Raw genomic sequence first — 10,496 nt, forward strand, 5'->3', positions numbered from 1 at the left:
AAAAGAAATGGATCTGGCTGCAGTGTGGAGATTAGACAGAGCAGAGGAGACTGGAAAGCTTCCAGGTAGGTGGCTACTGGGGGACTCCAGGTGGGGGGTGGAAAGTGGCGGAATTTGGAAAACACTGTGAGTGGAGCTGAGGAGTTTGCAGATGCCTTGTGGCGGTGATGGCAGCAGAGGAATTCAGGATGACTCCCAGCACTTTCTAGATGTGTAACTGAGCAAGTGGGCCCTGCATCTACCCCACCCATCTCTGGGTGCATGACCCTGCGCCTGCCTTCTATCAAGAGCCATCTTCTCGAGCATCTTCGTTATCCCCTTGCTTAGCTGGGCAGCTTTGTTCTCGTGGTTTTTGTTTTTTTGGTCAGAAGTGGATTTAAAAGGGCCTTCCAGGCTCCAGGCCCTGGAAAAGCCACTGCTCTGTGCTACGGCTTTATTAGCAAGCCCCACGTTCCCTCCAAGCAGCTGTTTGTCATTCTCTGGTGATTCCCCAAGAACACTGGAGAATCTTTCATGGGAACCTGGGGATGACAAGACATCCATTATTGGCTGTTTTAAACTCTTTCCCTTTCCCTCTGGAGTCAGGGTGCATTCTAGGCTTTTACTCACTGCCTCCAAAGAGCAATTTTCAAAATGTAAATTTGTACACATTACCTGCATCCTTAAAACCCTCTGACAGCTTCCTGTTAGTCTTGGGTAAAAACGAAGTCTTTGCTGTGGCCTGTGAAGTTCTGCGCCTGGGCCGGCCTGGCCAGCTGTGCCAGCGCCATCTGGACCCAGGCTCCCTCCACTCTGGTCTTTCTTTAGGTTCTGCACTCAGCACACTGCTTCCTGCTTCTGGGCCTTTGCACATGCTGTTCTCTCTGTTCAGGCTGCTCCTCTCCTCCTCACTTGGATATTTCCCACTATCCTCAGGTCTCAGTTGGTTCCTCAGGAAAGCATTTTTTCTCTCCCAGATTAGGTCAAATGTACCCCATTATAAACTCATACCACCAAGTATCTCTCCTTTGTGGCATTTCTCAGAATTACAGTTTTATATTCACTTATGTACAGTTATTTAATTTAATTTATGGTGAGTTCCACAAAGGGAGCATGATATGAGTTCAGTAAATTTGCTGAGTGATGAATGAATGAAGGGTTCTCACATTTGTGCTCTCTACTCCATTCCCTACTTTCCTACTCTGGTCTGGATCCACGTCATCTCTGGATAGCCTGTGGAACCAGCCGTCTGCCGGCCCCCAGCCCCAGCCTCACCTCCTCCAATGCCTGTGGAGCTATGTTCCCAAAGCCCCACTTTTAACAGAGCAGGCCACTCCTCTGCCATGCTCTCTGTCTTTCTCTTTAAAATAAATAAATAAATCTTTTTTTTTTAAAGATTTTACTCATTTATTCGACAGAGATAACGGCGAGAGAGGGAACACAAGCAGGGGGAGTGGGAGAGGGAGAAGCAGGCTTCCTGCTGAGCAGGGAGCCCGATGCGGAGCTCGATCCCAGGACCCTGGGATCATGACCTGAGCCGAAGGCAGACGCCTAACGACTGAGCCACCCAGGCGCCCCATAAATCTTTTTTAAAAAGAGAGAGAAAAGGCTTATGATAAAATCCTATGTTTAAAAAAAAAAAAGCAGAGGGCGCCTGGGTGGCTCAGTTGGTTAAGCGACTGTCTTCGGCTCAGGTCATGATCCTGGAGTCCCGGGATCGAGTCCCGCATCGGGCTCCCTGCTCAGCAGTGAGTCTGCTTTTCCCTCAGACCCTCCCCCCTCTCATGCTCTCTCTATCTCATTCTCTCTCTCAAATAAATAAAATCTTTCTAAAAATAAATAAATAAAAATTTAAAAAGCAGAATGCCGAATTACATGTCGTATGGCCTCGGCAGGTTAAAAAAAACTCTGAAAAACTGTTATAAAATGCTCCAGCATGCGAACCTGAGTTATCTCTGCATGGTAAAATTATGGGCAGCTTCTCTTTCAATCTCTTGCCTTCTGTTTTCTAGAGATGATGTAGATTGAGGGCAGGGATGATGACAGCAGGAATTTGCTAGGAACAGGCAGGAATCTAGGCAGAACGAGGTCACAGAAGTTAAGGAGGAGAAAGGCTCAAGAAGGAGTCTTCGAAAGCAGAGCCTTGCCTCCTTCTTAGAGTTGTGTGGTTGGATTTAAATGAGCTATATATGAAAGCGATTAGGTTTACAGGTTTTGGAGTCAGGCCGACTGGTTCACACATCAGTTTCAGAACTTACCAGCTAAGTGGAAACTGCCTGACCTCTCTGAACCTCCATTTCCACATCTGTTAAATGGGAATAATAATCAAACATTAGACTATTGATTGGGTCATGATCCTGGAGTCCCAGGATCGAGTCCGCTTCTCCCTCTGCTCCTCCCCCCGGCTTGTGTTCTCTCTCACTCTCTCTCCCAAATAAATAAATAAATAAAATAAAAATCTTTAAAAAAAAACCACTGGGCTATTGTTTGGATTAAATGAGGTCATGCATGGAGAGTACTTTGCACAGTGCCTGACTCATATATGTCCTAACTTGATGTTGACCATTACTGTTGCTGTTTTCCCGCAGTTGTTAATATTATGGGAATTGTCTTTGCATTATAAAGGGACTATTATTAATAGTTTTTAGCTTTTGAAAGACTTTTCCTGTTCCTCTGGGTAGAGCTTTCTGCACTCAGACCTCTGGGATGTTCATCTGCTCCTGTTCCCTCTGATCTGCAGCGATCCCCTCTGCCACCATGAGGAACATCTTCAAGAGGAACCAGGAGCCCATTGTGGCTCCTACCACCACCACAGCCACAGTATCAACTGGGCTCTTACACAACTCCACCGAGAGTGAGGGCGCTGGGGAGAGCAAGGAGGACATGTTTGCCAAGATAAAGGAGAAATTCTTCAACGAGATCCAGAAGATCCCCTGTGAGTGCCCCAGGTGGCTGAGAGGGCGGGGTGAGGCTAGGGTTAGTGAAGGGCCTTGTGGGCAGGGCAGGGTGGGGAAGGGTGGGGAGAACCCTGGGACGTGATTGGCTGCATGTTTGGATTCCAGGATGGGTTATTTGGGGAGCCCCTTCAGGAATGGGGGAGAGTGGGGTCTAGCACTATTAAAAGGGAAGACAGGGTTTTATGTGCCCCAGTCTCCCGGGGGGGAAAAAGTCCTTACAGCTTAGAAAATTGTCAAAAGGTGAAACCAGAGGAAGATGAAAAGTCATGAAACAGAAGTCATTATTGAAGTTTGCCAGTCACGTTTTGAAACTGCTTTAGTTTGGAAGATGGAAAATACCTTCCCTCCTCCCTCACTGCTTTCTGAATTCCTGGCAAAGGCTGGATAGGAGTCACCAGAGATTAAGGGGAGCAGCCCCCACCAGTGGGAGCGGGCGCTTCAGGACCCCAGAGAGCAGCCCAGGGCCCATCCCCAGATATTCGAGTTTCGCAAAGCTGAGCCTTCCAGGTCCTTAAGGAGCTTGGCCTGCTGGCCCTGGGTCAGCCCTCTCCAGACTGGACATAGGGAATGGGTTGAAGGGGCTCTTCCTATACCTGGGTCAGATAAGGACCATCCCATGCTCTCCAATATAAGCCAGTTTTCCATAAATCAAACGAGTCAAAACTCAACAGAGCCAAACTGATGTTCTTCCTTATATATACCTGGCTGCTATCTCTCAGTTAGGGGGCTATATCCACAAGGGCAGTAGGCTAAGGAGAGAGCAAGGTATTAATGAAAAGACACGCAAAAAAGATATGCAACTTACACATCAAGCACTCATGAGTGTGTGGTTTAAAAAGGTGGAGTGTGGGCATTGGACTTCCTAGTCTCACCCATTTTAGCCAATGCTATGGGGTCAGGGGCTGTAAGGCAGAGCGCTGCTGACTTCGGGGTCCTCTCTGTGTGGGCAGTACCACCCTGGGCACTGATCGCCATTGCTGTGGTCGCTGGCCTCCTGCTCCTCACCTGCTGCTTCTGCATCTGCAAGAAGTGCTGCTGTAAGAAGAAGAAGAACAAGAAGGAGAAAGGCAAAGGCATGAAGAATGCCATGAACATGAAGGACATGAAAGGGGGTCAGGTAGGACAATGCAGGGGTGGGAGGATCGGAGAGGGGCCCAGCCCAGCCATTCCAGATGCTGGAAGGTGAAGCAAAGGCTTCTGGGCTCTACAGTCAAAACAGCTCCCCTCCTTAGACCTCCACACGCCCTCCCCCTGCCTATTGCCTACGTCTCTAGTGAAATGTTGTCTACCCATCAGCTGGTGGGAAGGGGAGACTTACTCACGTGTTAGCACGGACTCATCCTTGAAAAGACAGAGGAAGAGAACAATATATTGACCCCCAAAGAGGCTATGGGACAAAATGTTGGAAAGAGAAACCCCAACCCTCCAGGAAACCGCCATTGGAGTGGCCCTGTGTTTTCTTGCCAGAAGAGACTAAAGGACAAAATCTCGCTGGAGGCGTCTGCTTGGGATGGGTGCTTGGGATGGGTGCGGGATCAAATGAGGTGAAAGAATGGTCCTGGGGCACCAAGACAGGGCCAAGTGGAACCCATCTCTCTAGTCACATTATCCTTTGGTTTATTTACCCCTGTTTTGGGGGTTTGATTGGCCTGGAAATGTCCTTTGGTCAACCCTAGTTTCTCCTTTTAATTTTCCAAAGGCCCCAGGGTACTTCACTTTTACCCACATTCGTTCATTTGTTCTGGGAGTGACTAGGAGAAATCTCTTGCTCAAGAAATCAATATGGAGGATGGGAGGAAGGGCCTGATCTCCAGAAGTCAGCCAGAGATTAAAGCCTTTGAGTGCTTGAGTGTGCATGTGTATACATGCCTGTATGTGTGTGAATGTGTGTGTGTGCGTGCGTGCGTGCGCACGCACGCCCCCGAAAGAAGCCTGCACTATGAAGTCGGGGCGGGAGGGAAGACCCCAAGAATGATCTGGGTGTCGCTCAGCCTGGTCTCACCAGGTGCCTGTAACTTCAGGGGCTGGTCTGAGCTGTAGGATTTTCTCTTAACATCACTTTTTCCCTTCTCTTCTCACCTCTGTGGACTCTCCATACTCATGAATGCCTGGACTGTGCTCCTGGTAAGTCTTGCCCAGGGTGGGTGGGGCCTGAGCTGGGGAAGAATGAGCGGCTACCAAGGGAAGCACCTCTCCCCTACCTCAAGAAGCGCTAGAGCATCGGCGTGGTGCCTGGCCTCATAGGACTGTGTCTTGCAAGGAGAGAGGCACACCCAAACCAGAGCTGCGTCTTCTGGACACAGGCTGGGGTTCTGAGGGGCCGCCTGGGGGCTTCGAGGGGCTGCGGCAGAAGCAAGTCCCCAGGACAGTGCCACATTCCTACTCCTCGCCCCACACCCGGCTCCGAGTCAGGGTGGGCACAGAGGGGCTGGCTTCCCGATGGCCCTGCGCCAGCTAGGCTCCTTTCTCTCCTTTTAACTCACCCTTCCTCTTGCCCAGCCCCCACAGGACGATGATGATGCAGAGACTGGCCTGACTGAGGGAGAAGGTGAAGGGGAGGAAGAGAAAGAGCCAGAGAATCTGGGCAAACTGCAATTTTCCCTGGATTATGATTTCCAGGCCAACCAGGTATGAGGGCTGGGCTGAGGGGTGAAGTGGGGGACGGGGCATAGGGCTGGGATCTGGGTGGGAGGGGGATAGAAACAACCCCACCCTCCCACACCCTTCACCCCCCACCTCGGCCCATAGACATCGCTCCCTTCCATGGAGTGGGGTGGGCTGGAAACCCTAGGCATGTACCCCAAGACACTGACTCTGCCTTGGCCACCAGCGTGCTCTAGAGAAGGTTCCCTGGCTCAGATGGGCTCTGCTGTGAACTTGCCCACCAACCTTGGGCAAATCAGTTGCCCTCTCAGTTTCCGCTTCCACTGATATCATGCCAAATTCCTGGGGCTGGAGATGGAGACCGGTCTTCTTCTCTAACACCAGCCTGTTCCCACCGCAGCCCCCCAGCAGCCCGCCGCTGGGGAAGGGTTGGTGCATGCTGGGCTCGGGGCCAGGTCTGATGTTGGAGCAGTCCTGAGACTCAGGGCCCCCTTGTTGTCTCCACAGCTTACCGTTGGCGTTCTGCAGGCTGCTGAATTGCCTGCCCTGGACATGGGAGGCACCTCAGACCCTTATGTCAAGGTCTTCCTTCTTCCAGACAAGAAGAAGAAATACGAGACCAAAGTCCATCGGAAGACACTGAACCCTGCCTTCAATGAAACTTTCACCTTCAAGGTGATGCGGGCTGGAAGGATAATGCCAGTTCCCTCCCCGATCCCAATTCCATTTGAGTTCTGCAGACCTTTCCTTGGTCCTTAGCCATGGCTAAGGCCCTGAAATGAGCTCAGGCTGGAACGATGGCAGGTTGGACTGTGGGCTTATGTGTGAGGTCACTGCTCAGGCTCCTGTAGGCCTGGGACATCCCCCCTTCCCAAACACATTCTGCTCCCCCAGGCCCCGAAGTCTTCTCTCTGTCTCTACACACTCACCGAGAGTCCTGTGGGCTATCGGGAACAGAGCTCAGACCCAGGGTCCTGCCCACAGCAGCCCCTGGAGGTGCGTGAGTTGCTTTGACCCCTCTCTGATCCTGCTTGTGCCCTGCAGGTGCCATACCAGGAGCTAGGAGGCAAAACCCTGGTGATGGCTATCTATGACTTTGACCGCTTCTCCAAACACGACATCATTGGAGAGGTAAAGGTGCCTATGAACACCGTGGACCTAGGCCAGCCCATCGAGGAGTGGAGAGACCTGCAGGGCGGGGAGAAGGAGGAGGTGAGAGGGGGAAGATGAATGTGGCTGCCGACCTGGGTTACCGCCTATTGGCCTGACAGGGAGAGGGCGGGCTTTAGAGTTAGTGAGCCGGGTTAGGATCCCAGCTCCACGCCCTCAGCTGTGTGACCCTGCATACGTCACTGAATATCTTTTGACTTGGGTTCTCTCCTGTAGTCTGTTTTTGCAGGTGAGAATTACCTATCTCTGTAATGCACCCGGCACCCAGTAGGCATTTGGCATCTAGTAGGTGCTCAAGTAAAGGAGAACGCCATTATTATTTTACTCCTAAGGTCCTGCTGTCACTTAGGGCCAGTGATTCATGACTTCGTGCCTCAGTTTACCCACAGGGAAAGCCCACATTTATTCTAAAAGTTTCTCAGTATGGGGGCTTGTCCTCCCAGCAACTGCTACAGCATTCAATCACTTACCAAACACTTACCGAGCGCCTACTGTGTGCCAGATACTCCATTTTAGCCACTGCTCTTCCAGGCATCGGTCCTTTGTCTCAGCCAAGCCCCTGCTGTGTGTCCAGCACAGTACCAGGTGGTAATGGAGGGGGTGAGAAGAGACACTTAACACACCCTTCCTTACCTTGGGGCTCACGCTGTGTGGGAGCAGGGCCAGCACACCTGAGCTGGGATATGGGTGAGGTGGTCAGAATTGGCCCGAGTGGCCCCGTCTCTGAGAAGCTCGACTCTGGTGTGATGTTGGCAGAGCTCGCAGGACTCAGCAGCCCTGGGTTCTCATCCTGCCTCCAGTGCGAAATTGTGGGGCTTTGTGGAACTCTCAGTGGTCACAGAGAACCCTCCACTTATCTATGTGAAAGCGTTGCGGGCACAGTAACCCAGGAAAAGGGATGCAACGTGCTTTGAGGACCACGGATCACTGTGCCAGTGGAATGGTTGTTGGGAGCTACCTCCAGGGCGGAAGGGGTCAGGGAGGAAGACCTCTGAGACACTCAGTTTCGCTGTGTCCTTGGAAAGGAGCCCTTTCCAGTGCGCCACACCCACTCCTTCCCCCCTCCCCTGGGCCTGGGGTGGGAGCCCGGACGCACCCCACGCCCCGCGCCTTCTATCAGGCACACACTCCTGCCCGCAGCCTGCGCTCCCTCCACTCACTCCTGAGGCCGTGGTTCCTGCAGTCCCCCTCTGGGGGGCTTTGTTGAACTGCAGCAGGAGGCCCCGCCCCCAGACCTTCTCCAAACGTCACAGACGTGGGGACTGGGGACCCAGAGAGCTGGGGAGGCACCACTGTCTTGCTAGTCTCGGCAAGAGGGGCATGAGCCGTGTTGGAAGCGGTGGGATGGCTGAGGTGACCCTGAGTCCTGCTCTCCCCCCTGGACAGCCAGAGAAGCTGGGCGACATCTGCACCTCCCTGCGCTACGTGCCCACGGCCGGGAAGCTCACCGTCTGCATCCTGGAGGCCAAGAACCTGAAGAAGATGGACGTAGGCGGCCTTTCAGGTACGTGCAGGGCTTCTGGCCGCCACTGGGTGGCACCAGCGAGCCAGTCACCTCCCGAGCCCTCTGTTCACACACCCGTCAGAGCCGAGCTTTCCTGCCCTGGGACATAGGGGATATGTCAGAGCAGCTGGGGGTCCTGGGGGCAGCACCGTGGAGCAGGAGACGCCCGGCTTTCCCCCCTTTCTCTGAGGGTCCCCTGTCCCCGCTCTGAGCTGCCGGGCGGTACGGGCCATGGAGGAAAGGATCAGAGAAGCTTCATCTCCCAGATGAGTTAGGGACTTCTCCCAGGGAAGTGTGGGAAGGGGACGGGGTGCAGCCCGGAGCTTGCCTCTCTGTCGTGTCACTGACCATCCGGGACACTTCTCCGGGAGAGGCCCTGCCGGCTCTACCTGGGAAGGGCACTGCGGGGTGGGCAGCGCTCGGAGCGGGGCTGACCCACAGCATGGGGCCTGCTGGCCCCAGCGCTGCCACTGACCAGCTGTGTGACCGGGGACACGTCGTTTCCCTTCTGTGGGCCTCAGTTTCTCATCTGCAAGGTTTGGAGGATTGGACCGAATCAGGGATGGCAGATGTGTGTGGTGCCGTTAGCATTCCTCTGTCCCCTGCCTGGACAGATAGCACCAAGTGACCCCCTTACTCCTTCTGGACGAGGCCTTCCTTAGTCTCAGGAATAGCCCCCATGTAATGCTCTAGGCAGCCACAGCCAGTCAGTCCACGGTGGTCTTAGAAGTGCAACTTTCTTGCTGCCCTTGAACTAGACACTTACTTTGCTTCTTTCGGACTCAGCAGCCTGTGCCTCAGGGCTTGCTGGGCGCCTGGCCTTGGCCGGTGGGTGCTCTGGGAGGCAAGTGCATTTGGTGGGAGGGTGGGGGGGAGCTAAGGGAGCCTCTCTGGGGCTGGGATTCTCCCTGCGCAGACCCCTACGTGAAGATCCACCTGATGCAGAATGGCAAGAGGCTCAAGAAGAAGAAGACGACGGTGAAGAAGAAGACCCTGAACCCCTACTTCAACGAGTCCTTCAGCTTTGAGATCCCCTTCGAGCAGATTCAGGTGCACGCGTTTTCGGGCATAGCGGCACAAGCGGGTGGGGGCGGCACGTGTGCCCTCGTAGGGGCTCGAGGGAACTCACCCCAAACCTCGAGCCGCCTCGCTCAGGCAGGGAGGGCTCTGGCTCTCACTGGGCCATCCTGGGGCCTCCTCCCCGGGGCCCCTTCTACAGCTTCCCCCCATTCCTGAGTTGAACATGAGCTATTCAAAACAAGTCATTCCTTCAGGCCTGGGGGGCAGCCGCGTGTGCGGTGCGCCCGTGAGGTTGGAGCTGCCGAGGAGGTGGGGGGGGGCGGGGGGGCAGACTCTCCTCTTCCTGCTCTCCTGGGCCAGCCGCTTCCCGCCTCGCTCATCCCTCCCCCACCTCGGCTGCTCCCTAGGTCTGCCCCCAGCTACCCCTCCGCCCCCTTCCTCTCTCCTCTTTCCTTCCATCCTCCCCTTCTCTCTCTCTCCTAGCTTCCTCCTGCCAGCAAGCTCTGTAAGTGTTGGAGGTGAGCTCTGTGTTTCACCACGAGCGGCCGTGAGTGGGATCTGAACGTGGCAGGACCAGATACCCACCCAGCCGTCAGGGGCTTGCAGAGTGCTGGATCCTCCTGCAGTCTTGGTCTCTCCCTCTTTGGGCTGAACTGCCCCCTCTTCTCTCCCTCTCCCCGCACCCCCTGCCCTCCCCTCCCTAGGGCTGGAAGGAAGGGGTGCCAAGGGAATCGTCAGAGCTGGTGTTGGCATCTATGGAGAAGTCATCAAGGGGACAAGGGGCAGCTCGGGGATAATGTTAGACCAAGAGGGGTCGTCCTTGTGGAACACTTCAGGTGGCTATAAAGGGAACTGGCCCAGGGCTTTCAAATTCGACGTGCCTAAAACCAATTTAATGATCTTCCGCATATGGCTCCCAGCCAAACCTGCTTCGTCCGCCTTCTGTTTTCAAGCGAGAGACCAGGGCATCATCTCAGACCCTCTGCCCTTTTTCTTTCCTTTCTCATTTATCCAACATACTTTGCTGAGCACTCCCTAAGTGCCGGGAACTCGTGAGGGGCTGGAGAAACACACGTGTAGAAGACACAGTCCTTGCCGTCCGAGGGCCTCACGGTCGGGAGGGGCGGCAGTAACAGGCCACCGAAACACAGGGAGATGGGCCTTCAGCGTGAGCAAACGCAGAGCACGGTGGACAGCACAGCTGAGGCTTGCTGGAGCACGTCTGGTCCTGAAGGATGAGCCTGAGTTGGTGGAGGGGGCGC

The 10,496-nt window shown here is 54.2% G+C and overlaps 1 protein-coding gene across 2 annotated transcripts in view; it reads left to right on the plus strand.

Annotated features, from left to right (window-relative positions):
- SYT2 (synaptotagmin 2) overlaps positions 1 to 10,496 on the plus strand; it is a 105,619-nt gene that overhangs the window by 88,136 nt on the left and 6,987 nt on the right. For both annotated transcript variants that reach the window (XM_027614205.2, XM_027614206.2), the window contains exons 2-8: positions 2,720 to 2,914; positions 3,887 to 4,053; positions 5,445 to 5,564; positions 6,048 to 6,215; positions 6,585 to 6,752; positions 8,097 to 8,214; positions 9,131 to 9,264. In XM_027614205.2, coding sequence (XP_027470006.1) covers positions 2,737 to 2,914; positions 3,887 to 4,053; positions 5,445 to 5,564; positions 6,048 to 6,215; positions 6,585 to 6,752; positions 8,097 to 8,214; positions 9,131 to 9,264 — 1,053 coding nt within the window. In that variant the 5' untranslated portion in view covers positions 2,720 to 2,736. The remainder of the gene's footprint in view (positions 1 to 2,719; positions 2,915 to 3,886; positions 4,054 to 5,444; positions 5,565 to 6,047; positions 6,216 to 6,584; positions 6,753 to 8,096; positions 8,215 to 9,130; positions 9,265 to 10,496) is intronic.

The sequence above is a fragment of the Zalophus californianus genome, chromosome 10 (assembly GCF_009762305.2).
Source record: "Zalophus californianus isolate mZalCal1 chromosome 10, mZalCal1.pri.v2, whole genome shotgun sequence".
Taxonomy (NCBI): domain Eukaryota; kingdom Metazoa; phylum Chordata; class Mammalia; order Carnivora; family Otariidae; genus Zalophus; species Zalophus californianus.